The sequence below is a fragment of the Podarcis cretensis genome, assembly GCF_951804945.1.
Source record: "Podarcis cretensis genome assembly, chromosome: 3".
In the NCBI taxonomy this organism is placed as follows: Eukaryota; Metazoa; Chordata; class Lepidosauria; order Squamata; family Lacertidae; genus Podarcis; species Podarcis cretensis.
Genome location: NC_137172.1, coordinates 83,486,587 through 83,514,175, shown reverse-complemented (window position 1 = coordinate 83,514,175; position 27,589 = coordinate 83,486,587). Strand labels below are relative to the sequence as shown.

At 40.8% G+C, this 27,589-nt stretch overlaps 1 protein-coding gene across 5 annotated transcripts in view; it reads right to left on the bottom strand.

Moving 5' to 3' along the window:
• The window catches only part of CEP162 (centrosomal protein 162), a 37,966-nt gene that overhangs the window by 5,174 nt on the left and 5,203 nt on the right, over positions 1-27,589 (bottom strand). For 3 of the 5 annotated variants that reach the window (XM_079971099.1, XM_079971101.1, XM_079971100.1), the window contains 20 exons: positions 25,886-26,021; positions 22,784-22,933; positions 21,770-21,956; positions 20,898-20,965; positions 19,710-19,792; positions 18,642-18,669; positions 16,640-16,762; positions 15,733-15,918; positions 13,413-13,482; positions 12,385-12,673; positions 10,538-10,796; positions 8,929-9,074; positions 7,446-7,676; positions 6,911-7,048; positions 5,716-5,828; positions 4,175-4,280; positions 3,497-3,623; positions 2,429-2,592; positions 1,595-1,699; positions 3-236 (listed from right to left, as the gene is read on the bottom strand). In XM_079971099.1, coding sequence (XP_079827225.1) covers positions 3-236; positions 1,595-1,699; positions 2,429-2,592; positions 3,497-3,623; positions 4,175-4,280; positions 5,716-5,828; positions 6,911-7,048; positions 7,446-7,676; positions 8,929-9,074; positions 10,538-10,796; positions 12,385-12,673; positions 13,413-13,482; positions 15,733-15,918; positions 16,640-16,762; positions 18,642-18,669; positions 19,710-19,792; positions 20,898-20,965; positions 21,770-21,956; positions 22,784-22,933; positions 25,886-26,021 — 2,943 coding nt within the window. The remainder of the gene's footprint in view (positions 1-2; positions 237-1,594; positions 1,700-2,428; positions 2,593-3,496; positions 3,624-4,174; positions 4,281-5,715; positions 5,829-6,910; positions 7,049-7,445; positions 7,677-8,928; positions 9,075-10,537; positions 10,797-12,384; positions 12,674-13,412; positions 13,483-15,732; positions 15,919-16,639; positions 16,763-18,641; positions 18,670-19,709; positions 19,793-20,897; positions 20,966-21,769; positions 21,957-22,783; positions 22,934-25,885; positions 26,022-27,589) is intronic. The other 2 variants (XM_079971103.1, XM_079971102.1) reach the window with 2 other exon arrangements.

Below are 27,589 nucleotides of genomic sequence, written 5' to 3'. Positions count from 1 at the left end.
ACCTTTATCTTTTGAAACTGCTGCTCCATGGCACGGAGACTTTTCTTCGCTTCATCATCTTTACCCTCAAGTTCGGCTTCCAGCTTCTTAACTCTTCTCTCAAGAAAATCCACTGTATTCGTTTTTGCTGATAGATTGCCTTCCCCTTCAGAAGCAGTGGCCGTGGCAGCGGCATATATCAAAGCTGGCAAAGAATTTGGGTGCCTTCGTTTCAGTATCCCTTCCATTTCTTTAACCTTTCAAAAATTAGGACAACAACTATTAGTTACTGTGTTTTAACTAGGCTGAAATCACATGAGCTGCATTTCCCCAATGACAGAGAATATACTGACAGTAATTAAGATCATGGATGTAATCCTGTCTACGCACTTTGCACTGCAAATGTTTAGAAATAGTGCTTCCAAATTTAAAATTCTATCATTAATGAGACATGGCTGGGATTTTTTAAAAAGTCACAAAGCAAGTTGTGCCTAAGAGTTTGGGCACACAGAGAGGCTTTTACAACTTTTTCTTTTAAAAAAAAAAACTGAACAGCAGACCCAGTGCTGTTCAGAACAGAGAACAGAGAAGGGACCATAGCTCACTCATAGAGACCTGCATGCAGATGATAACAGCATCAATCCCAGGCATTACCACTTAAAATAAATTAGGTAGCAGGTGAGGAAAATGACCCTTGGCAGAGACCCTGGAGAATCACTGCCTGTTACTGTGTATGATCCTAGGATGATAACACCCAAAGTTCCCTTGAGGATCTGAAACTAGTTGCATGATTCTTTCCCATATGCCATAAACATATACATACAGGAAATGAGAGTATAAGGAAGTAATAGCTTTAAAAGCCATCACCAAATTACATGAATCAACTATTAAAACCACAAAATTATCTCTGACATCAATAGCTATACCATATAATTAAAAAAATCTTTTTTTCATAAACACATGTAGCAAAAACTTCATTACATATTACTTATCCCATATCTGAAGTCTGGATTGCAGTTTCTTCTCTGACACTCAATGCTCCTCACCTACCTGGATTTTGGTGCCCTACCTTTGGATACAATGCTATTTGAAACATTGCAATATATAGTTAAGATATATGGGAAGCAGTGTTTCGTTGTGCTGACAATTTGCCATTATTCTTCTCTCCTAAAGCATAAATGGGGAAAGCGGTAGCCCTCCAGATGTTGCTGGGACAACAACTCCATTCTTGACCACTAGTCATGCTGGCCTAGGACAAGCAAAGGCAGCCGGAGTCCACAAACATCTGAAAGGCCACAGTGTCCCCATCTCTGTCCTACAGCACTCCCATTTACCTAATTTTAGCAGCCGAATCAACTCTGGCGATCAGTGGGGTGACAGATGTCACACCGAGATCACCCTTTTCTAGTTGTGCATCATTAGAACTGGTACAATCTAAACAAATTAAGATCAGCCCTTCAAGTGCCTAAACACGTCTCCGATGCTACCATACATCTCGAAACTGGATTCGTAAGAATAGAGGCCAGAGTATGGCTCGCCACACTAAATTACCAGCAGAGACTATCCTTCCTCCCTTGCTCCCTTGACTGTTAAGGGGAATTGTTGTACTACGTGCCTGCCGCTCAAGGTCTTGTATTCGTTTGGCATCTGCTGCTCTGTCCTTCAACCGTTTCTTTTGTTGTGCAGACTGATTCCCAGCTTCACTTCTAAGCTGATCCACCTACACAGTACACAGAAAGGCACACAGAAGACTGATGTAAGCAATCCATTCATTTTATCATTAGCACGACCTCTTCTTTAAAACCGTTGAAGACTTGCATGTGTACGAACAAGAACGATAAACACAGAAATTGGTAACCACGGTGCATAGGAAATGATCCCCTCAATCTTATTTACAAAACTTGTAATTTATGCAGCAGGGGAAAATCAGTACCAGCATGGTAAATGAATGGGTCGTTTTATCCCAGTTTAGTTAGTGCCAAACCTCATGCGCAGAATGTTCTAACTACATATTCTGGAGTGGAAACTGAATTACAGCCTAGATTCAGACAAACCCTGACCTACCGTGAAACCAAAGAAAGGGAGACCATAGGCTGAGATGGGGAAGCTTGCTTGGCAGCCTATGACTCAAAGTCATGCCTTTGGGAACTTTATGACAAATAAATCTATAATCATAAATGTGCAAGCAGAACTGTTTGAGCCCCTGACAGCTGGAAACCTGAAGGACATTAGATGGGTTTCAGCCCAAGTGTCACTACTCAGCTCTGGCCAAAAGGGAATTGCAGCAACAATTCCCAAAGTAAAATTCCTGAAGTTCAGACTGCATGGTACCCTAGCCTTTTCTCTTATCTCTATGTGAAAAAGTAAGATTTTGCTGGCTGGTCTCAGACGGCCTTTGCCTTGCTACTGCCTTGAATGGTACTGGAGGGAAGTCTGACAATGCAATCACCTCATGCTGCAGTTTATCAATTTCTTCTTTAGCTCCTCGAAGGCGAGCTGCATCTCTGTCTAAGAGTTCCTGATTTTCTGCATACCACTGGAGTCTTTTCTGCAAGCGACCAATTTCGTCTTTGTATGATTCTTCTACAATCTTCATCTCATATGATTTTTCAGCTAGGAAGAAAATGTTCCAATTAAAAAAGTGTGACAAAGCATATCCGACTCAAGACTAAGCTTATTTTGGGCATTGGGGAAAAAATAGAGGCAAATTAATTTTAAATATCTTAAGGCTTTCTACAAAAGCTGTAAGTTATTTAGATTTCCTCTTTGTGGTGAAAATGACGCTTGTAAAGAAAAGCTATAAATCATTGTTTTAAAGTCTGACGATTTGTGGTGGCAGAGAGCTTTTTCGAGAGCTGTTATTCCTTCCTTTCCATTCTAATAATATACATAGGAAGACCAGACTACTACTGATATGCAAAGAACCAGTGGCCTGGAACCAACATCCCCCCCCAATTCCATCCCACATTGCCATCAAAAGAAATTTAGGAAAATTTCTCCCACTGCCCCCAGTCTTTGATGCATACTTTCTCTCTCGGAACTGCTCTTGTTGCCTGTCCCCAATTCATATGTGAGCAGTTTCCTTTGCATGCAAAGGGTCCTAGGTACAATCTCTAACATCTCCAGAAAGGAGCAAGATCAGGTGACGGAAAAGACTCGACACTTTGAAGAGGACCTTGCATTAGGCAGCTTCCTATGCTAGTATGATGATAAATTGTTTCGTTTGTGAGATATTCATCACACAGGCCCACCCCCTGGTAGACAACTCACAGAAGCAAGTGTTGTGCAAGTACCCTGCTCACGTGTTTCTGGAGGGGTAGCTGCTAATGTACATATAATCTACCTACTGCCCCCGCCATCTCTCTTGATTACCTCACTCTTCCCTGGTGTGTTAATGCAAGACACAGTATCACAAAAGCTTAATACAGTATTAATGGAAACACAGATTTTATAGTCAGTGAAGTAAAAGATCTTATTATTAAACAGAGGATTAACCTGTTCAAAAGCAGTGTTTTACCTGAAGTGGAAGTGATTTGGGCTCTTGCTAAATCTCTTTCCTTCTTCACTTGCACTAAATCTACTTCAAGGGCTTGCTTGTCTTGCTTTAGACGCTTTCTCTCTTCGAGCAAATTGCTTTCTATAGTCTTCATCCCCCACACCCCAGGAAAACAAAAGAGAGATACAGAAAACATGCCATAATAATAATAATAATAATAATATATTTTTATTTATATCCCGCCCTCCCCAGCCAAAGCCGGGCTCAGAGCAGCTAACAACAATAAAAGTAACACAGCATTCTAAAATCAATTCAGCCATGAGGATAACACCTCTTCTAACCATTGAAGTGAACTGAACTGATCATCATCACAGATGTCTGGATAAAGTGAGAGATTTCCAGGCATAGATCTGCTGTACTGGGGCCACAGCATGGGGAAAAAGAGCCTGACCTGCACAGCAGAGGGGAGCAGATTTGTTATTTCCCCTTGTGCCAGCAGAGTCAATGTAATGCAAATTAGAGTGTCTTGTTTAGAGGTCTCCATGCAGCTTGGCCACAGCAATTTATTGTAAATGGCCCATTTGTTTCATTATTTGAAATAAAAATAAATAGTAATAGTAACTTGTTGGCAAAATGTATAATGTTTTAAGTAGTGACTATTTCAGCAAACTAGTCTAAAGAAAAAGCATAAGTACTTGCCTTGGCAGCCCGAAGTTCTAAAATCAGGTCAGTGAAACTCTGATTCCCAGCTGATTCAGCATTCTGCACTCCACATGATAAAAGGTTATTTTTATCCTGTTGCTCTCTAGTTTAATTTTGAAAAAAGGAGAGGATTATTAATTTTATACAGTTTGTGGTTTGTTGAAGTAGTTCTATCTAAACACTATTCCTGCAATTAAACCAGAGTAATTTTTAAAATATCCAGTCATTGTTAACTCACGCTGGCCTGATTCACATGTCACGTCAAGGTATAGTTTGGTGCTGATTGTTGGAAGACTGTTTTACTCTCTCTGGTGAGAAATATTGGTGAATGTTTATTTTCCCTAGTACTGTCAGAGTGAGGGAGGGGCTGTGAATCTAGTGGGAGTCAGGACCCATAGGGAAGAAGTAGGGGTGGGTGAATGTTAAAGTACCCCAGGTGAGCTTTGGGATATCTCCCTCTCTCTTGCGATTTATTGTGTCTTCCGCCTCCCCTTCCCCCTTCCTTCCCTGCTGCATGGGTATTCTCTCTTTATGTGATGGTGAGTTGGTTGGATGGGCACTGTATTGTTCACTGCTATGATGCATTGGGGGTTGATGTGAAAAGGTAATCTGCATGCAGCATGTATTTGCAGGGAGTTGCACAGAGCCAGGGCACAGGGGACCATGTAACTTGGTGACAGAAGGAAAAAATAGGCACAGCTAGTGGTGGCAATGGAACAAAAGATGCTCACATCTGATGCCTATATCTGCCTCTCCACAGCCCCAGAATACTGTTGGATGCTCTTCCACTGTGCCCAACAGCTTGGTGGTGCTATTGCTAAATGTCAGGTCTGTACAGAACAAGACAGTGCTCATTCATGGATGAGAGTGCCCAATGGCATGCATTACTGAAAGATGGGTGAGAAAGATGGGGGTAGAGGATTGCACCCTTGGTCTTATTTACTGGTAGGTGTATTCTGTCACAGAAAAAGTGCAATTCATATGATTCTCTTCAATCTATTTAACACACAATAACTACTTTTTCTATCAATGTTAGTGAGGGTCCTCTCCCCCTTTTGTAGAATGGAATGTTAATGTGTTGTATGATAACCCTTTTCTTTGGTATAATGTATTCATGTATATATATTTTTCACTGTAAGGTCCTTGAAGGCTCTTTAGATGACAAGCGACTAAATTTAATAAAACAAACAATCATTGTTATACTACATCTTGAAAAGTTAAAGAAATGGAAGGGACACTGAAAAGAAGACACCCAAACAATTTGCCAGCTTTGATACATGACTGCTGCTACAGTCAAATGGTATATAATTTTCTAAAATAAATAAATGATATCTGTGATCCTAAGCCTGATTAAGCTGACTTCAATGGAAGAATTAAGTTTAACTCCCTTCCACACAAAAAATTGGACATGCATTTCAATCCTATGTACGTTTACTTGGAAAAGAGACCTATAGTGTTCATTGGGGCTTAATCGCAAGTATGTGGGCAGCTTCCTCTTTACATCCTCTTTACATTAAGACCTCTTTACATTAACTCACCGTAAAGACACCAACTCAGCCATCAAACGCTGGTTCTCTTTAAACATGTTTTCTTCATTTTTCTTGTTATTTAGCTGCAGCTCTTTCACTTGCTTATATAATCTTTCATTTTCCTTCATTGAAATATCAAGGATTAATTCACTTAGTTGTTATGTATTCATGTGAAAGACACTTCTTAGAAATTACTCTTTACAAATTCCAGAAGGGTAGCCTTTTCTTCCGTCTCCATATAAATAAATACCTCATTGAACTAATCAATGCACATTGTCCCTTGCTTATGAATGGTCTAACATTTTCATGCATGTCCCAGCAATTGTCCAGCTGCTCTACCCTCATTATCAGTCTTTTATCTACCAATTTCAGATACCAATGTCTTTTCATATACGATATCTTTATTGTCATTGTCCCATACAGAACAATGAAATTGGAAATCTACATAAAATATTCAAAAACCCCTAAAAACTCTGAAACCCCATTTTAAAATACAATATACTAAAGAGACTCCTTATGCTACATTTGGAACCAGAATTGCATTTGAGTAGAAACTGTTTCTCAGGAGGCTAGTCCTGGTCTTTATAACCCTATACCTTCTTCCAGAAGGCAGAAGCTGAAAGAGATAATTTCCAGGGTGTGTACTATCCTGTGCTATCTCTGCAGATTTCATATGGCACCTGACAGCATAGATTTGATCTAAGGTGGGAAGAGTGCACCCAATTATTCTCTCTGCAGTCTTTACAACCCTGGACAGCATTGTTTTCCCCCTGGCCATGCAGCTCCTAAACCACACACACAGACCATAAGTTAATACACTCTCCACAGTACAATGGTAAAATGCCATCAACAGGTCCTTTGAGAGATTGTTTTTCTGGAGGATTCTCAGAAAATATAACCTCTGCTGTGCTCTCTTCATCAGGTCTTTGCTGTTTTCTCCCCAGGTTAGGTCATCTCTCAACTCCATTCCCAGAAATCAAAACACCGAGACCTGTTCCACGCACTTCCCCTCAATAATAAGTGGTGTGAGGGCCATTGCCTTTGACTTTCAACAATCTGGTCAATTCACTATCAACCTCCCCACCTCTCCTTTTATTTTAATACAATGCACCATAGTTCTCAACCTGGATACAGCTTTAAAATCTGACTGTGTAAATACTTTGTAAGTTTTACTCAGTGAAGCCACAGTATTAAGTATATCTACCTGTTGATACCCTTGAAGGAGAGTCTCCTGATTTTGGACTTCTTTTTGGATTTCTTTCAGCATTTCTCCATCATCAGGAATTCTTTCCAAAGCATTTGACAACTTTGTTCCTTTTTTCGGGTCTTCTCTGTTATTTAGCTGAGAAAACATGAACTATGAATAACGTATACTTCATAAAATCACTAGGAAGAAAAAGCCCTTATTAACAGATTCCTGTACATTTAACAGACTGTTCTCTTATTTGTATCTTATGCCTGTCTCCTTGCAATATAGCAAAACATATTAAGGGGGTGGGGAGCAGCTTGCTTGGCTACCAGCTGAAGTAGCCTTCTAAACGCAAAATGTCACTTCCTGCAAGGTGTTTTAGATAGCTATGAGAGACAACATTTTATCCATGGCTTGCCATGATTCCCAATTTGATTTTATCAGAACTAAAATGAAATATATAGTAAATGCTGTTTTTAGTGAACTGTATTAAAAGTTTTTTTTTTAAAAAAAAAATTGAACAGGGAAAGGATATAACTAGGTACAGTACCTGTGTTTGAAGAATGTAATTTTCTTGGTTTAGCTGAAAAAGGTCTTTATCTTGTTGCATTTTCATCTCTAGGATCTTAGTCTCCATTTCCTTCTCCTTTTGCAAAGATGCGGCTTTTAGATTCTGAATCAAATCATGGGCTTCGGCCAATTTTTCCTCTGCTTCCTGAACTCTTTGCAGTAAATAAAGCTCCCTCCCACTATTTTGGGATGGAGAATATGAGGCAACCTGCTGTGGGGAAAAAGTATACTATTCTGACAGCTCATCGCACAACCAAGATTTATGGATCATTTTCTTTCACTTCTGTAGTACAAATTGCAAGTTTCAAAATTGAGAGAGGAAAACAACAACAATGCAAGTGAGTTTTCCATGAAACAAGATGTCAGCTTCAAGGTCAACTCGTTTCAAGTGTGAGGTAGCTTTGGCACTGCAGAAAAAACTTCATGCATTAAAAATGTAGCCAGTTGTTTGGGAACACCCTGTGCTGTAGCATAGATATGGATGTTATCAAATTAATAGATGGAGAACCATTGGATATGAAGTGAAATCAATATCATTTGCTATGGGTTGGGTCTAATTTAGTATTTCCACAAATGGAAAATCAAAAGGTCTCCTTATGCCAGGCATAGGCAAACTCGGCCCTCCAGATGTTTTTGGGACTACAAACCCCATCATCCCTGACCCCTGGTCCTGTTAGCTAGGGATGATGGGAGTTGTAGTCCCAAAACATCTGGAGGGCCGAGTTTGCCTATGTCTGCCTTATGCAGAAGAAGAAGAAGAGTTTGGATTTGATATCCTGCTTTATCACTACCCAAAGGAGTCTCAAAGCGGCTAACATTCTCCTTTCCCTTCCTCCCCCACAACAAACACTCTGTGAGGTGAGTGGGGCTGAGAGACTTCAGAGAAGTGTGACTGGCCCAAGGTCACCCAGCAGCTGCATGTGGAGGAGCGGAGACGCGAACCCGGTTCACCAGATTACAAGTCTACCGCTCTTAACCACTACACCACACTGGCTCCACCAGCCAGAGGCTATGATTCAATGAAGGCTTACATGAATGAGCAGGGATAGAAGTTGCCTCTTCCTACACTCTCATTTATGGACCTCTGCATCCAACCTTATGCAGTTTTTAATGACAGCTGTCCTGCCTCCAGTGGACACTTACTCTATTAAATTCAAAGAGAAGGCAACACACTTTTGTAACCTGAACGGGATCTCTAATGCTGCACACACTTTTTGTGCAATGATTTGGAGTTACATTATAACTGCAGTGTAAATCAGGCCACAGATCAGAACAGATAGAGTGCATCAAATTACATATGTATTCTCTTCTCACATTTGTGAGGGTAGACAACCCGGGTGATACTGAGACACTCCAGGACAGCAGGGATTCCTACGACTCTACAAAAAGTTTATATCTGCTGCAGTACTGTTATTCCCTTGCAAGTCCCCTTAAAAAATTTCAATTTAGGAGCAATGACTTACATTGTGTGTCTGTAAGCAAGAGTCACTTTCTTTAGCTGGCTGTTGAAGACTGCTTGCAGATGATTGTCCAGGTGTAGCACAGTAATTTCTCTTTATAGAAACTGGATTGTTTGCTGTCTGTATTGTCATAGTTCCAGAAAATGTTTCTTTGATGAGAAAAAAAATATAGTGGGCGCTGTAATCTTAATAGCCCTAGCTATTTATATGGAGACATAACATTTCTTTGAACAGATCATGCAATGTACAAGTGGAAAAGCGAATACTACTACTGGGTGAAATTCCATGATGCCTGTTCACTAGTAGAATAGACTTCTGCTTCCATAAAATAACTTCCCCTTCCTTTCCTCCTCTTTGCTGTGTTGAGGGAACTTCTAGAGGAGGTGGAGGTCACTCATGTGACATTAAATGTTGCCCACTGCTGTTGTCTTCCTGCTTTAAAATTACAAAACCAAATACTGCTGCCATACTTCCAAACCACTTTCCACAGTTCACTATTCTTCTTTATATATTCCATTACCCCCTAAGTATTTAAAATGACATATAATCTTCTCTTACAATTCTGGGGGGGGGGGGGGATCCACTTTAAACAAGGATCAATCCTGTAGGGAACATGCATGTTAAAACAAGGCACTTGTGTCTGACAAGTCATTTTACAACTTCACCCCCTCGCCTTATTTCTGTGCTTTTATATTGTAAACATACCACCATCTAAAATATTTCCTTCCTGCTTTAACAACCTTACCTACTCAAAGGTCTCTAAACAAATCCCACTGTTACTTATTGTATCCTTCTCTAAAACACATCCTTTGCACAAATTCTTTCAATGTTGTGCAGCCAAATCCTATACAGATTGACCACATGGTAAGTATGCACAGGAATGCATTTACAACTTGTTATCCCAGCCTCAGCCTCCCTTCACTTTGTCAACTCCTCCTCCTCCTCATCTAGATTTGGATTGTAAACAAATTAGGAGAAAGTTCTATATTTTTCAGAGTATCCTAAACAGAGCACGGTGTTGACCAAACTGAAGGACACTTAACAAATAGGTCCTCAATTTTTTGTTTTGAATTCTGACTTGCTTCCCTGAATCATCAAACCTGATAATCTATCCCATCTTCAAAAAGCAGTTTAGAGAAGATGCACAGGAGCTCTTTGTAATGAGAAGCTGAGGGAAAAGCGCATGCACAGGGTGATCCCTTTGGGACTCCTTCATGGCCAACTCTTTATCTGCTGCCTTACAAATAGTCTCAGGCCACAGTGGCTTTGCCTCGGGAACTCGAGGTCAAAGATACTCTGCAGTCTCAAACAGTTTGCTGAATATAGTTGACAAACTGGAAGTGCAGTTAACTAACTACACCTTGCTTTAAAGAAGTTGAAATGCCTTGTGCAATCACGTTGCTATGTTGAGCACTGGTAAATCTACCAACAAATTTTTTTAGGTTAAAACGTATGTTTGAATGTATCCAAAAGTTCCACGTTTTTAAACAGTATTATCATCATGCAAGAAGCAGTATGCAGTAATATTTAACCTTGAGGAATCCTACACTTGACATTTTCCCTACATTAAATCAAACACATCTGCATTAAAGACACACTAAAAATCCATTACCTTTTTGTCTTGGAGGAGATTTTGTTTTTAAAACTGGCTTTTTGACGTTTTCCTTTAATGTCTTCTTCTCATTAATTGTGGAAAAGTGCTTTAATGGAGAACTGGATCTTCCATATCCAGAACTCCTAACAGAGCTATGGGGTCCACTTAGAGATTTCTTTCTATGTACAGCAGCTGTATTTTTGGTATTTCTGAATGTTACTTGTTTGTTCATCACCGAATTTAGACCTTCTTTAGTCCAAGTGTGGGACAGACGGGTCTGGAGACAACATTATATGTTATTAAATCAACCAGCTTGGCTTTGAATGTAAAATCAAGTCAAGTGTTTACAATGAGCTTAACACAACAAGTTTTATACAGAGTGCTCACCTGTCAATCATCAGGTATCAGGTGACAGAACTTCAAAAAAAAAGAATCTGCTTGAATTCAAGCCAGAATGCAAAGGAAGAATTGGGAGCACACTTCCTGTTAGCTAGTTAGAACTTTCCCTGGTCATCAGGCCAGGCATAGTGTGCCCAAAGTAGGGCATAGTGTGCCCAAAACAACCTGGTGAGCAAACCTCTGAGTCTGGCAAGTCTAATGAGACTCAAGGGAATAGAGGTTCCACACCAATGATATATACCAGATTACATTTCAATGTGTTGTGCTATTCAGCTCATGTGTAAAATTTCCTCTTAGCTCCCAAAGTCTGGAAAATGAGAATAACCAGGAAACAAATTTGTGTGCCCATGCAGAGGTACCAGCTTCTGTGGCAGGGTGAAGCAGCCTTCCTGGCACTGCCATCACTGCAGCTTACCTGGATGGGGCTGGGGTCAGAGCTCTGTTGGCCAATCCAGCACTACTGCTGGTGCACCTAAGCAGCCTTGACCTTCCATTGCCCTGCTCTATCCAGGTAGTGCAGCGACACAGCTGTCAGAAGAGTGGCTCTGCCTCACCGCTACTGATGGGCAAACTGAGAGAGGTGAAGGCTGCATTCTTAAAACAATTTGCCTGGAAGTAAGTCCCACTGAATTGATCTCGCTTACCCGAGTAAACATGGGTAAGAGTGGGATGGAAAGAAGTCTGATTTAACAGGAATTGTTCACAATTGTTGATAATATTATAAAGGCCTACTAAGACTTCTTTGATATTCAGCTGCCTAGCCCTCAGCTGCTTCAGACACAGAAGACAAGGCACCTTCTGTCTTCAAAGCTGCATAATCAGAGAAGATTAGCCAAGAGTGTCAAGACAGGTGAGGCAGGAAGAGGTCAAGGAGGAAACTGCAACAGCGAAAAAGTTAGAGCAGGGGTCAGCAACCTTTTTCAGCCGTGGGCAGGTCCACTGTCCCTCAGACCATGTGGTGGGCCGGACTATATTTTGAAAAAAAAAATAAATGAACAAATTCCTATGCCCCACAAATAACCCAGGGATGCTTTTTAAATAAAAGCACACATTCTACTCATGTAAAAACACACTGATTCCCAGACCGTCCGCGGGCTGGATTGAGAAGGTGACTGGGCTGCATCCGGCCCAGTCGCCTTAAGTTACCTACCCCTGGGTTAGAAGAAAAAAATGGGGAACAATAGTAGGGATTCAACAACAGAGATCTTTATTGGCTGAGCCCATTGTCTTGGACTTCTTTCTAGGGAGGCTAATTTAGTTAACCATCTTTGGTGCTTGGTGAAGGTAAGTGAGATAAAAATATTAAGGAAGAAATAATCAATCAATTAATCCTTGTAGCACCCAAGGGCCTAACTAGTGAATATTATGTACAATCTGCTTATTAAACAAACAAACAAATATGATATGTGCATAGCTGATCTTTTATACTTGCATAAATCTCTTTAAGACACTGAGATGCCGTTTACCTGGTTAGTCTTTTTGTCTTGATGCAATACTGAAGAACTTGGGAGACTATTTTGCCTCAACACATCATGTTTAAGTTTATCAGTCCGTTTGTCCTTGCCAGTCCTTTGATGAGGAATCAGTTCACTATCTTCTTTTGCAACAGCTTGAACAAAAACATTCTCTTGTCCACTATGCTGCTCCAATGAACAGCCAATGTTTTGCTTTTCCTGAGCAGTATCATTCTGCTGCTCTTCCAGTATTAAATGGCTCATTAATTCATCAGAGCTGTTGTGTGTTGCTTTCACAGGGCTACAGAAAAAGAGTGAAGAAAGCACAATCCAAAGATTCAAAGATTATATGCATTATACATTATTGTTATGTGACTGTTAATGGGATACATTAAGACATATGGCCTGATCCTGCAGGATGGGCTTTAAGCAGTCATGGAAGAAACCGTAAGTGCTGGAGGCTAAAAAGCAGACCTTGTATGAGGTTGAGTGGAAAAGACACAGCTTGATATTCCCAGTTTTCTTTAACAGCGTTTGCAGGTAGGGCTGGGAATGTCCCTGCCTGAAACCCTTGACAGATGCAGCCAATGAATGTAGACAATACTGAGGTAGATGGACCAATGGCCTGATTTAACATAAAACAACTTTCTATGTTAGAAAAGACTAGGGTTGGCTCCTACAGCTGGCGCAAAGAGAAGAGCTGTTCACTTATGCTGGAAACTCTGCCCAGTCACAGCACCTCTTCTCTTAGTTTAGCATTCTGCAGGACTGAACCATTAGAATCTATTTCAGGTGCACAACAGCATGCCAGCTTCAAAGTTAAGCCAATAACTGTATTAAGTGAGTACTGGCAGTATGGGACTTAATCTCCGGATTAGGTTTTAAGGACTGATCTGTCTCAACTGCAAAGCACAAACTGCAAGCTAAGGCGAACTCCCAAATCATTTGGACAGAGGTTGAAGAAGGGGGAGGGGGCAAAGAACAAGACAGAAAGAAAGGACATTAATTGCCATAAACTGTGTATTTTCTAGAATGAATACCTTGCAGGGTCCCTGGTAAAATCTGAATCTGCTCTGATAGGTTTCATCAGTTCTTCTATGGTGGGGAGATCTAAGTAGATAAAACGACAACATTCTAGATCAAAAACAGTAATGAAATACTTTCAAATGAAACTCATCCACTGATTCTGTGTTCATGTACATGCATGTGCACATCCTGTATGTTTTTGGCTATAGGTAGTCTCCTGTTATATGTAGTCTGATCTCTCCTGTCTATGTCATAACATTCCTTTTGTAACAGCAGCAATCCTTTTGAGATTAATTCATAACCTCCCCAGACTACTTACAAACCAATTAATCTTCACTTTTCTGTATTTGTTTAGTAACTGTCTTACATTTTGGTCAGGTCTCCTGTATATGCGATCTTTTTTAGTGAGTGAACAGTTTGTGTGACTCCTGGGTCAACTTTCACATTACTAAATGAACACACTCAAATGGTATCTGATTAAGGACCTACCACTCTAAAAATGAGCATCTAAATCGTCAGTGCTTCAGAATTTACTTTCATGCTGTGCTAGTATCTGAGCAGGTAGCAAAGACACAGATGAATAATAATTCGCTGGGTGGCAGCTTCCACAGCAAGCTGTTGAGGGTCAATGGGGCTAATAGTCACTTATGAAGACTGTATGTGGAAGATGCTCCTCTTTATCTTGGCCTTTGAGACCATTAAGATATTGTTTTATGTTGTGCACTTCTTTTGCTGAATTTGTTCCATTTGGAACATTTTTATGTGCTTTTATGACTGTAATGGATTTACTTGTTTTTATAACTGTATATTATCTTGCTACAACCTGCTCTGGGACCTTATGTTGAAGGGTAGGTAATAAATATTATCAATAAATAAAGGAAAAGAAGCTATTGTGAACAAAAGAATGAGCCATCTCCTTGGAAACCAAAACACTATCCTCAAAGCTGAGGAAGACCTCATAAACATCTAGGCAAGTGCGGGTTCTGATGCTGCAGATGGCAGGATGAGTCATCATGGAATTAAAAGGGAGATTTTTTTAAAAAAGGACTTTGCCCCTCAGTCTGGCTCAGAGAGTGCTCTTGAAGCCATGTGTACACCAGAAGACAGACTGCATTAACAATTATGCTTGCCTTTGCAACAGTGTGCAGCCAATCTTTTAACTACCGTATTTTTCGCACCATAGGACGCACTGGACAATAGGACGCACCTTGTTTTAGAGGGGGAGAACAAGAAAAAAAAAATCTCTCCCTCTCTGCCCAGCGCCCCTTCAGCGAAGCGGCAGGAGGCGCTGCGCAGAGAGGGGGAGAATTTCCCCCCTCTTGTTTTCCCCCTCTAAAACAAGGTGCCGTTTAAGGTGCGTTCAGACGCCTTCAGGCGGCTACCTTGGAAGCCTGGAGAGCGAGAGGGGTCGGTGCGCACCGACCCCTCTCACTCTCCAGGCTTCAGGTTCCTTTTAACCTGCTCTTTGGGGCTGGTGGGGAAAAGCCCACCACCAGCCCCAAAGAGCAGGTCGGGGAGCAGCGCAAAGGCGTGCGGCTATAGAGGCTCCTGCCATAGCCACATGTCACCTCTCCAGCCAGGAGAGAGTCGCGGGCGGCTTCTTTAGCCCCGTGCGCGCTCTCCCGGCTGGAGAGATGGCGCGCGGTTAAAGAGGCTGCTGCAATTGCTGCGTGTCACCTCTCCAGCTGGGAGAGGGTAAGCGGGGCTTCTTTAGCCCCACGCGCGCGCGGCTAAAGATGCTGCTGCAATAGCTGCGTGTCACCTCTCCAGTGGGAGAGGGTAAGCGGGGCTTCTTTAGCCCCGCGCGCGCGCTCTCCCAGCTGGAGAGGTGGCGCGCGGCTATAGAGGCTCCTGCCATAGCTGCGTGTCACCTCTCCAGCCGGGAGAGAGTCGCGGGGGGCCTCTTTAGCCCCACGCACGCTCTCCCGGCTGGAGAGGTGGCGCGCGGCTATAGAGGCTCCTGCCATAGCTGCGGGTCACCTCTCCAGCCGGCACAGGGTCGCGGGGCTATGCTGTCTTCGCTCCATAGGACGCACACACATTCCCCCTTCATTTTTGAAGGGGAAAAGGTGTGTCCTATGGTGCGAAAAATACGGTAAACTGTGGTTTGGTGCTAGTGCAACTGCAGCCTACTAAACAGAAGGATTGAGTGCTGGAGATGAGAAAATAGTGTCTCGAGAGGAAAGGTAAAATAACATGATTCCAAGAGAATTAAGGACTCCATCCCTAAGCCACCAGTGCTGGTATAAGCTTGTGCTGGAAGCAATAATAAATCAGGAATCTTTTATGTGCATATGCCAAAATAAAGTTGTATTGGGAATTTTCAATATTTACCAGAATCAGTAGTGGAGGTATTTTTGGGACAGCCTTCTGTGTTCGGTGAAACATCTTTAGCCAAGTTCTCTTCTATTTTGCCACCATGAATTCTTTGCTCATCAGAATCTCCTAAAGACTGCTCAATATGGCAGTAGGCCTGATGCAAAGCTTCAATATCACTATTCGTTTGTGCACCAGAAATACCTGAGGAGGGACAGGTGAAAAAGTCAACCAAGATGAAGTGAGCTGAAATGTCAATAAAGCAACAGCAACGATTACCTAAGATACTAACAGTAGAATCGTGTCCACTGAGAAACACATTCTACTGAGTTCAGTGAGGCTTACTCCCTAGTAATGGATAAGGGATTGCAGCATTAGGCTACAATCCTATGCACATTTCCCCAAGAGTTAAGTAGGATCGACTTCCAAGGAAACAAGTTCAGGATTGCAGTGTTAGGCTGAAGTTCACATGATCAAATATTGGTTGCCACCAGTCCAGTGACAAAAAAATAAATTACATCCTTAGCCATTAAGCTCAGTAAGTAGTAAGAAAAAAACAAAGCAAATCACTCCTAAATGTTTATTTCTCTTTCTCTTCTTCAATTCAGAACTAGATTTTCAAAACTTAGGAATTGCCTACATAATCTTTTACCTTGAGAAAACATTAAGCAATGAAGACATAGCTATAGTTATACACTTCTAAGTCTCTTCAATTTGAAATGCTTGATTCTTTCCTGTTGAAATCAATATGACTTCAAAGAGCTTAGCTTTGGCTGAAAAAGGCTCTAAATGTTTACATGATCAAAGGGTAATTGTGAAGCAGAGAGAGCTAGAACTGACCAAGACAGACTGCTCTTGCCTTACTTCTGTTTTCAGCATGGCTAACAGATGTGGAAAGAAGTAGTCAATAATAAAGAGGGTTTACCTGTTCCATTCATTTCATCGGCAGCGGTTTCTTGAGGTAGAGGGTGTTCTGTCACAGCTGCATCCTGCTGCTCACCGATCTTTTGCATCTCCAGGGTCGAGTCTTGGGAATCGAGAAGGACAACTAAAGAGAAAACAGATAGAGAAAAGTTAGAGAACACTGATGTGCAACACAATTGTATCTCCCATAGCAGACAATATGAGGGTTACAAACTCTAACCTTTGCTCTTCTGCCATTTCAGTACAACTTTTTTAAGTAGCCACCCCAGCAATCTCAGATGTCCCTAGCAGCTTCTAAAAAGCACATGAGTAAGATATATAAGGCGGCAACCCAAACCTCTGGCTGGGAGCAACAGGGCTTGCCAGAGTGGCTTGGCCACATCCACAGCTCTGTCCCTTGTGCTAGCCCAGGCAAAAGATGGGTGGGGGAGCCTCTTTGTTGTGCCACCCCCAAGACTAGGCCTGTTGCTATCCTGTGGTGGCAGCAGGGCTGGCTCAAGACCCAGCATATCCCCTCCATCCCTTCCTTATCCCTGAAACACCTCATTTTGGTGGATTTCTGAGGGCTGCTACCAATGTTAGGCTCCGCCCACCTGCTATTTGGGTGGGTGCATTGGGGTGCTGGTGGGGCTCCCCTGCCAGTGGAGGCTTGGCAGCCAGGCTAGGTGGAGGGACACCTCCGTCCCCTCCCACATGGTGCACGGGGGGCTTGGATCGCTTTGCTTGATTAATAATTGAGGCTAGGGCCATAGGCCAGAAGATGTTTCAAAAGTGGAGAAGGCATTCATGATAAACAGGGTGGAAGGGGGAAATTGATAACACAGTTTTTTATAGTAAACAATTCACTAGAAAGGATTTTTGAAGTACAAACTCCAACTATGGCTCTTAACTACTGGGCAATTGCTTCAAGCCCTTACCAGATTTAGCTTGTTTTCCCCAAAGCATGGTATAAATTTCATAGCTAAAGGTGCAATTAGGCACCCTTTTTTGGAAGAAAGTCACAATGAACTCAGTGGGAATTACTTCTGTGTAAAAATGTATGCAGTTGGGTGCCACATTTCTCAGAGTAAGACAGGTCAGAAAGAAAGCAGTGCAAGGAAGTTTACCTGACCATGAACTGCAATAAAATATAAATATATTGAACTTAATACAAATATATATTAATTATTTTACTGGGATTGTTTGGTTTATAAAATTATTGTTAAAGCCAACTTGGCACCCTCCTGTTATTCTGGATCACTCCTGACTATTGACCATGCTAGCTGGAGCTGACAGGAGCTAAGGTCCGATAAATAGTACAGGAGGCATCACATTGCCGAACGCTGGTTTAGATTATCCAGCATAAACACAATTTACACATCTGAACCACTTCTCAAAATGATTCTCAAAACTCAAGAACAACGCTCTATGCTGGTTTCTGTTACTAATAATTTGATTTCAGACCTTGCTCATGTCCTCCCAGATAAAAATGGGGATTAATAGCGATAAATACTGATGACTGCACTGTTACTACATTAAGGGAGGAGATGATTTTAGTTTATTCCTCCTTGCCCGTGTGTTTATTTTATCTAACAATAAATGACTGTAAGAAAAACTCTAAGCGGCAAAACCCTATACTCCCTTAAAAGGTCCTCCAGAGATTTGGATGAGCCTCTAGAATATGGGAGAGGGAGTTTGGTGAACATTTGATTTCTCCCTCCTTCTACTGGATCTCAGTCCCTTTTACAAATGGAAGGAGATATTCAGTTCTAGAGCTAACCCTCTGATTCCAAAAGGAAGCCAATAGTAGGCATCAATTTGGAATAAAAGGAATACCATTTACTTCTACAGATCTCTAAAGCAAATGTCGCCAGCACAATCTGAGCTAGCACTGAGGTCCATTTGAAAAGTATGGATAATTTCTGACTCTTTTCACCCAAAATTGGGTACAGCAAAGCCAATCAAACATTCAAGCCCTGTGCCGTATTTTTAACACGTTTCCACATCTTGTGAATTTTTTGTACCTTCAGCCAGCATGCCAGTCTTTTCTTCCTAAAAAGTTAGAGAATACATATGAATATGCATGATGTGAAATATACATATTTTGATTATTTTGAATGCTTTAGATATCACTGCTACACAACTACAGTGCAGGGACATTCATTCTGCCTTTATTAAAATAATAAGGTAAAAGGTAAAGGTACCCCTGCCCGTACGGGCCAGTCTTGACAGACTCTGGGGTCGTGCGCCCATCTCACTTAAGAGGCCAGGGGCCAGCGCTGTCCGGAGACACTTCCGGGTCACGTGGCCAGCGTGACATCGCTGCTCTGGCGAGCCAGAGCCGCACACGGAAACACCGTTTACCTTCCCGCTGGTAAGCGGTCCCTATTTATCTACTTGCACCTGGAGGTGCTTTCAAACTGCTAGGTTGGCAGGCGCTGGGACCGAGCAGCGGGAGCGCACCCCGCCGCAGGGATTCGAACCGCCGACCTTTCGATCGGCAAGTCCTAGGCGCTGAGGCTTTAACCCACAGCGCCACCTGTACATATGTACATATGTACATATGTACAAATGGATTTCCATCTCTCTTCCTATCACATCCATATCCTGTAATTCACAAGCCTTTTTCTATTCTATTTTGTGACTGAGAGTGATGCCTGGGCACTGTTAATGTCTTTTTGGTAACATGCCTTTTATCTCCTAATCTTTTTCTGCATCAGTACTGCTACTGATCCAGCCCCCCCCCCCCCAAGTCTGCTGCAGTTTTCAGATTACATTGATCTTTGTCACATTTATCATTGCCCTTTGTTTTATTCCTGGACATATACTAAATATTAGAGTCCACCCCTACCCTAAATAGCAAGCCTATCAACTAAATCGCATCCATTACGTCTGGGATGGATGCATCAGCAGCAGCAGCAGCATCTGCTACCCTACTACCAAAGAGCCTAATGGCCCTTTAGTGTGTCTGAATAGGAATGCACTGTAGATGTCTGGTAAGTTCTTTGTTGGGTATAAGCGACACTAAAATCACAGGGCTGACTTATAAGTAATCAAAACATGAAATGGTTCTGCTTTTCCAAAATGCTTACTTTAGCTTCTGTCACAAGAACTTGCTCAGCTTTATTTTCTTCATTAGATTCTGAACCTTCTTCAAAATCTTCACTATAATCACCTGGAATGTGCATGACACAAGGCATACGGTTAATTCTTTGTAAGAAAATAGGACCAGCCGTCTCCCTACATCTCTATATAGCTCTTCCTTGGGTCAGATCAAACAGCCAGGAAGAGATGGATACAAGAAATAGACTGGAATCCTTTTATTAGCAGATTTTTTCATGAGTAAGCAGCTCAGCCCCCTCCTTCAGCAGACTGTGAACTGCACAAATTCAAGTATTAGACAAAGGTTCTGGGGGTAGGGATAATCTCTCAACCCTCCTCCTAGCAGAAAGAACCTGGATGGCATGAAAAAACCCAATACTTAAACCCTCATCATTTGGAATGGAGTCCCTTCCAAAGTGCACACTGTGCTCTGCAAAAAAACTGATATTCTGCAGTAAGCATTGAAAAATGTTCTTCAGCATCCACCTGTTCTGTAATATTTCCGACATGTACTGATAGATTGTAAGAACAACCTTCTCTCATCAGACTAAAACTTTTATCTTGGGTTGGAAAGCATCAAGCCTGAGAGAGGCCTTCCAGGTCCTTCTGACTAGACCTTGGAATTTCCCCCCTAGGCCACACCCCTCTCCAGGCCACACCCTGTTCTTCCCAGACTCCACCCCTCACCAGTTCTGCTCCATCCTCTCCTTGAGTGCTTTTGCATGACTGGAGTGTATCCCTGAACTGTGATAATGCCTTTTGCTTATCTGGATTAAGAGAGGTGTGTGTGTGTGTAGAACCTCTGAGTCGCAGGAATGTATCCTATGGCTCAAGGGTAACTCACTTTTGTCTCTGGCTCCACCCATGAGGCCCCTAGAAAGTTGTTCATAAGACAATGTGGCCCTCAGGCTGAAAAGTCCCCCCACCCCGATATATCTGTTTCAGCACTCTGTTACCCATGGCGGACAGCAATATGCTTTCATTTGTCTCTGGTAACTACAGCTTTATTGGCTCTGAATATGGGCGCTCCACTTTAGGCTATCATGACCTGACCTGCATGGATTTATTAGAATTACTCAGTTTTAAACAACATGGATCATTCACTTCATTAGTGAAATTATTATCCATAAAATGCTGTCTTTAAAGCAAATGATAATAAAACACTAAAGTACAGTTACCAGATTTTTCATGGTTCCTTGGTTCATCTTCAATGCCTTCTTCAGAGTGTTTGGCTTCAGAGTGATTTCTGCAAAATATGACAGTACTACTTCTAGGAAAAGGTCTCTCACTCAGCAGTATTAGACAGAACAAATTTGTTTTCATGCTCATAGTTCAGACTGCTCTGCTGTTCTGGTAGTTAACAATTCTAAATTTTTTTTAAAAAAATCTAAACTATGCAAAATAGACAACTTTGCAAGTAGTACAGAACTCTCGATACTAAGCCATGGTCTGTTTTAAACATTGGCTTCATAGCAAATGTGCCTCTTAGCCCTCCTGCTTCCATGTGCAGCACAAACAGGCTATAGTATAATTATTAGTACAGTATTATAATTATTATTGACTTACTGCTTGTTTGAAACAAAAACAAAAAAAACATTATCTGGGTCCACGTGACATGACAAGCCACACTGTGGCTAATCTGCTGTGTGCAGAATGCGCAGGGGGGGAGTCATAAGAGAGGGCGAGGAGCACACTCACAATTAAGTCATGTTTTAAAACAGGGATGAGGAACCTGTGGTCCTTCAGATGTTGTTGTACTACAACTCCCATCAACCCCAAGTACTGGCCACATTGACTGGGGCAGATGGGAGTTGGAGTCCAGCAACAGCTGGAGGCCTACAGGTTAGCCAAATTCAATCAGAATCCTGAATACAATGAGCCATAAAATGAAGATTTAATTTGCACAGTTCAAAGCAGAGAATTGAGGTTTCATCATTAGAAAAACTGGATATTATTATGCCCTGCTTAAGAAACTATTACTGAAAAATATCACAGGAATGTTTAGAGTTCTGAATATTACTACAACTATTGATTTTTATTTTAACTTTACCGTAAAAATGCTCTTAATCCTTCAGAATCATTGGAATCCAGCTCCTTATTCAATCTAGAATAGTCTATTGTAGATGATGCTCCTTTCTCAAGATCAGCAAAGAACTTCTCCTTTTCCTCTTGTTCTTCTAAAGTATCCAATCCGGCTCCCAAAAAGATCTCATGAGGCCCTGAAGCCACAACTGAATCTAAATTTAAAAGCACCAGAATATAAATAAGTACAGCAAATTAATATCAATTTTCGTAAGAAGGTAATTGCAGGGGGAAATTGTCTAGTGTCCAGGCACTGCCTTAAGTGAGAAATCAAGAAAATGCAGAGATAATGCCCAAAAATGTATGACTTGATCTTAAACAAACCTATTCTAAAAATAGCAGAGTTTCATGAGCATTATACATTTATTGAGTGTTTATGAAACTGGCACCGAGTGCTCACAAAACTCTGGTGTAGTTGTGTATAACTTCATGGAAACCAATAGAGAAGATGTTCTGAGTAGGAGAGCTGCATGTGTGCACCAGAGCTCCTATGGCTGGAACAGACTGAGGGACTGAAGTAATTTGTAATGAGAGCAATTCAGAGAACACTAAAGGACTGAACAGCACTATATAACATCAATTGATTGCAGCATCTCCCAAGTTTTAGGGCCAGTGTAAAAATAAGTATCATATTATTTTAAGGGGGTCAGTTCATATTCATATTCAACATATAATTTAACAGTTGCAGATAGGTAGCCGTGTTGGTCTGCCATAGTCAAAACAAAATAAAAAAATTCCTTCCAGTAGCACCTTAAAGACCAACTAAGTTAGTTCTAGGTATGAGCTTTCGTGTGCATGCACACTTCTTCAGATAGCTAGGTATCTGAAGAAGTGTGCATGCACACGAAAGCTCATACCTAGAACTAACTTAGTTGGTCTTTAAGGTGCTACTGGAAGATATAATTTAACAGTTATTTAATCTGCCAAATAAAGCTGAATAGGACTGGGGTAGAGTGAAGTTTGAGGTCTGAAGCAGTTTTACCGTTAGTTTCCAGGCTATCTTTGCTTAAAGAAACCGAAACCCCACTAGGTTGCTGGAGCTGAATGCTTCCCGCATGATCTTCGTCTACTTCCAGGATAGCATGAGAAAGCCTTCGCGACTTCAGGAAACTGCTACTTGTGCTGCGTATTCCTTAAAACAAAAGGAGGAGGGGGAAGAAAAGTCTGACATAAAAATCCATGCTGGAACACAGTTTTGTTTTTGGAATTTATATAGCTTGCCCCACAACACTGATCTTTGGATGCCTTGCAAACATAAAATAGATGCCATAAAAAACAAATCGTAGCTTTAAAAACAACACGTCAGCAGGGGTAGAGATAAAACCGGTTTCACTGCAAGGCTAAACAATGCACAACATGTAAACAGTGGTTTACAATTATGAAAAATCGCACATTTTTTCAGGCCTGAAGAAAATCAAAAAGGTATTATCAGGCACCGAAATAATAAAAAACAAAGTGCCAGGCGAGTCTCACCAGGGAGGTGGTCACATAGCTGCAGCTCAACTACTGAAAAGTCCCCTCCCTAGTAAGCAGCGTCTCTGAAGAGGATCTCAAGATTTGGGGAGGTGCATGTGGGAGAAAGCAATCTTTATTTTGGAGGAGAAATCAAAGTGCACTGCACTACTAAGGTGTCAAAAATCCCTTCATTGGTCCGTATAGTTTACGGGCTGTCTAAAAGCTTCTTGAGGGCTGCAACTGGAAGCGATAATCAGTACATCCCCAAGGCCCACATGGAAGCCAGTGCACAGGGCTCTCTCGATTCCAACGATGGATCTTTGCTTTCACAACTCTATTTCACAAAGCGCTCTATCCTGGCAACTTCATTTTCTAGATTATTTCTAAAAATAATAGACATTCACTCACGTCAACTCCTGCACCACTGGCTCCTACATTATAGTTGATAACTAGGTTGGAAGTTCTATTAATAAATCATTGAAAGATTTTTTATGAAAAACCTAGGATATTTCATAAGTTGCAAAAATGAATAACTAGATTCAAACATAGGCCAGGAAACAGAGCCCTGCTTACTTAATGAAGCCCATTCAGCAGTATATTGATTGATAAAAAATATTTATATTCTGCTGTACTATAGAAAGAAAAACATTAAAGCAGGTTACATCAATAATATATAAAACATGCAATAAAAGTCATATAAAAAAGTTAAAAACAGACAACAATTTATAGCTGTAAAAAAGAACAGACTACATTCAGTGGCACTTTTTAACAAAAAGGCTATATGTGTGGATAGTTCTTTTAAATAATAATTTTAAAAATCATACTGAAAAACCAGTTTAGGCTTGTTACCCTTAGTATGGTCATGGTTGTTGTTAGCAGAGATTTCTTCTTTGTTAGAACACACACTTTTCTTTGCCTTAAGGGATTTTTCCAGTGTTTTGTACTTAGCGAGTGCCTTGCTGTGGGATGCACTTGAAAAGGGTTTAGGAGCAACTACTTTAACTACACACAAACAGTCACAAGTGTACAGGTAATGGGTTAGGGACCAAAAAAAGAAGGGTAAATTTTGTTACCAAGCTGAAAAAAATGATTCAATATCTAGCTATTTTCACACTGCAGCTAGAAGTGCACCACAATTAGACAACTCCTCTAAAACAACACCACACAGTTCTTTGGCTAAATTACGCTTCCTTGAAGTATACACCAAACTATTTATTTAATGCTTTACAAGAAATATTGCACATGTTCAAGGAGTCAGGATGCTCAGTGTAAAAAACAAAACAAAACTGGTTTGCTCAAGCACTGTTTGCAATGAAACTTAACAGTAAAAATGAATAAAAGATGTGATTATAATAACTGGTTTAATATTTAGATTGAATTTGTGCAATCCTAATTCCTGGCTGAGAACTGCACCATGCATCATCTCTACACATAGCTCATGATGACACAATTAATTCATATCATATTTACATACTTTTGTATGTTGCCTAAAAAAGCATGAGGTTTTTTACCCAAGTCAAAGTTGCGTTCACCAAATACTGTTGGTGATAGCACACATAATTAAAGCCAATATCTGTTTGATCAGAACTGGTATCAAACAAAGGAAAACCATTATTTCTGGGAAATAATTGATTTTGGCTTGCAATATAGCACAACTATTGCAAAGCTGATCTCTAAAAAGGGGTAACTAAATCTAGTACCAGACTGGTTATTTGAAAGTGGTGATTTGTTTTCACTATCTTCAATCATTTCATCTTTTGCCCCAATGAGTTTCTTCTCATTTTCTTGTTTGATAAATCTGTTTGTTTTAGAAGCTTGGGAAATGAAAGAAAAACAACATGTGCAGAAAGCCAAGGAAGACATCATGTCAATTTTTTTTTTGGAGAGGTTACCAAAAAGCAAACAAACAAGTTAAGTCCAAAAAAGGATTTAATAAATGGCAGGGTCAAGCACCTTTGAGACAGCATCAATGTCTTAGCATGCCAAGTATAGAAGTCCATGACTGGAAACAGCCACCGCTGGCCAATGCAACCTTGGCTGAAGACCAAAGGAATCAAAGTACACCATCTCAATCAGGTGCTATACATTCCTGACTGCACTCTCCATGCAACACTTTTGTCCTCGGGTAACCTTACAAATCCTTCACCAAATATGAGGCCCAAAATAATGTGAATTCACTCCTTAGGCACTACTGCACTTGACTAGGGATAAGAGAGAAACTGATTCACAACTAAATATGAGCCTACCTAATTTGTGCTTCTGGAACCAGTATGTGACCTGGAAAGAAGCGCTCAATATGCAGAACGGTGATCTTCTTAAAACAAGATGTTTGTACAAGAACTTTGCATAAGTAAAATCAAACAGTATTCAGAGAAAATGTTTTTGCATGCAGAGGCTGCATCGCTCACCTACTTTGACACACAGGTTCCACAATGGCTTGCTTGAGTAGTCTGTATTTTAAGAACAGCATCTTTAAAACTGAAAATTACTTTATCTAACACAGGAACGTCAATAATTCTATTTGTAAAAAAAATAAATCATAAAAACTATGAACACAAAAGGCCTTGATTGCCATCTTGTGGTCACAAGTAGTAAAGACATTACACAGAATCCAAACAGAATTCACTACCGTTATCGGAATCGTCCTCGGATATCCACCACGGCACAGGATTCTTCTTCAGTTCTTTATTTGTGGCCTGCCCAACAGTGTCAGGAATGCTGGATTTTTTCTTTGGCTCATTTCCAAGTGAATCATCTGAAAGGGACTGAATCAGAAGCAAGAATCACTTGTGCTGTTACGGTTTATTTTCTTGGGTCTCCATAAAATAGGACATGAGACCTGTTCAAAGTTAAGCTTTTTTAAGACCCACTGATCTCAAAGAGAGTTGAGCATATGGCAGCAATTCAATGGGTCTTAACTAATATTGATGATCAATTCCATGGTAATTTACCGGTGGATCAGAGTACTGATATTCTATGGCAAAGTGTGATATTTATGTGGTTTCTAGCCTCTCTTCTTCTGTTTTAGCTGACAAATTAATCTCTGACTACTCCCCAGTATTTCTCATCACTGTCATTCCTGAGAAGGGAAAGAAAGAAGCTTATGTACTTGTAGCAGAACCTGCAGACATATGCCAAGGACTTTCTGTACAACCATGTGCAGGACACAACAATTACCCAAAGGATTGCTTGCAGACTTCAAAGATCACTTAGATGATATGGGGAAATTTTTACTTGTGGCACTGCACACTACAGAATATCATAGGGTGGTGACAAAATATCATCATTTTCCAAGCTTTTCCCTACACTTTAGAATGTCTTTTCTTCTGCTGTATGTGACACAACATTAATTATTTGCTTCAGAAGTCTTGTAAAGGTGTATCTGTTTGTGCAGGCTTTCCCTGATCCATAAGATTGAAGACTGAACTACAGGTCTTCTGTTTTATCTTTTATTTATTGTGAGATTGTTTCACGGCTTTTATGTTGATCTGTACTGCTTGTGAGCTGCTTAGAATTTTTTTTAAGTATCATGTAGTTTAGAAATGATTTTAATTAAATACATTTTAAAGGTGTTTTTTTTAAAAAGTCTAAACACAAACCATTGTTCTTACATCTTTATCAACCCACAGTAATGTACATAGTATAGACTTTTTCTAGACATTTCAAGTATTGAAACATAGCATACGAAGCAGCCCTTAAGTAAGTGGTAAAGACAAAATAACAGCATTTATTTCTACTTTTCCAAGCTATTGAACTATCCAGAGAAAGCAGATTTATGTTTTTAATATAATTTTAATGCATAGCATATAAATAACAAAGTCAAAGTTAAGTTCTGTTTTTAAGGCAGAGCACAAGTTCAAATGCAACACTGAAGCCACAAAACAACTGCATTGGGAGCTACTGACAGGTGCTTGATGCAAGTTCTGTTATCACTTGCTATTTCTTTGCGACTAACTGCATCCTCTGCTCAGCAAGTGGAACTAGGATGATGCTGATACTCCTCAGAGCATTGTAACTGAAGAAACTGAAATGTCCCCAGATGTTACAACAGAGATCTGGAAACCTTCTATGTCTAGCCATCTTGTCAACTTCAAAAACAGTAGAGTAACAGCTGGGAAAGAAAACACTTACAGAAAAAAATGGCATTACGGGTCCCTGATATATAAATTGCATGAACATGACCATAATGAGAAAGACTGAAAAAAGAAAGGAATTATCCAGGCCTTTTTAGCTGTACCGTCCAAGCCCCGGTTTGACAGACAAAAAAACCCTCTGTATGTCTGTGCAAAATCATGGACTATACAAAGCAGTTAGATAGAGTTAGCGGTGAGAT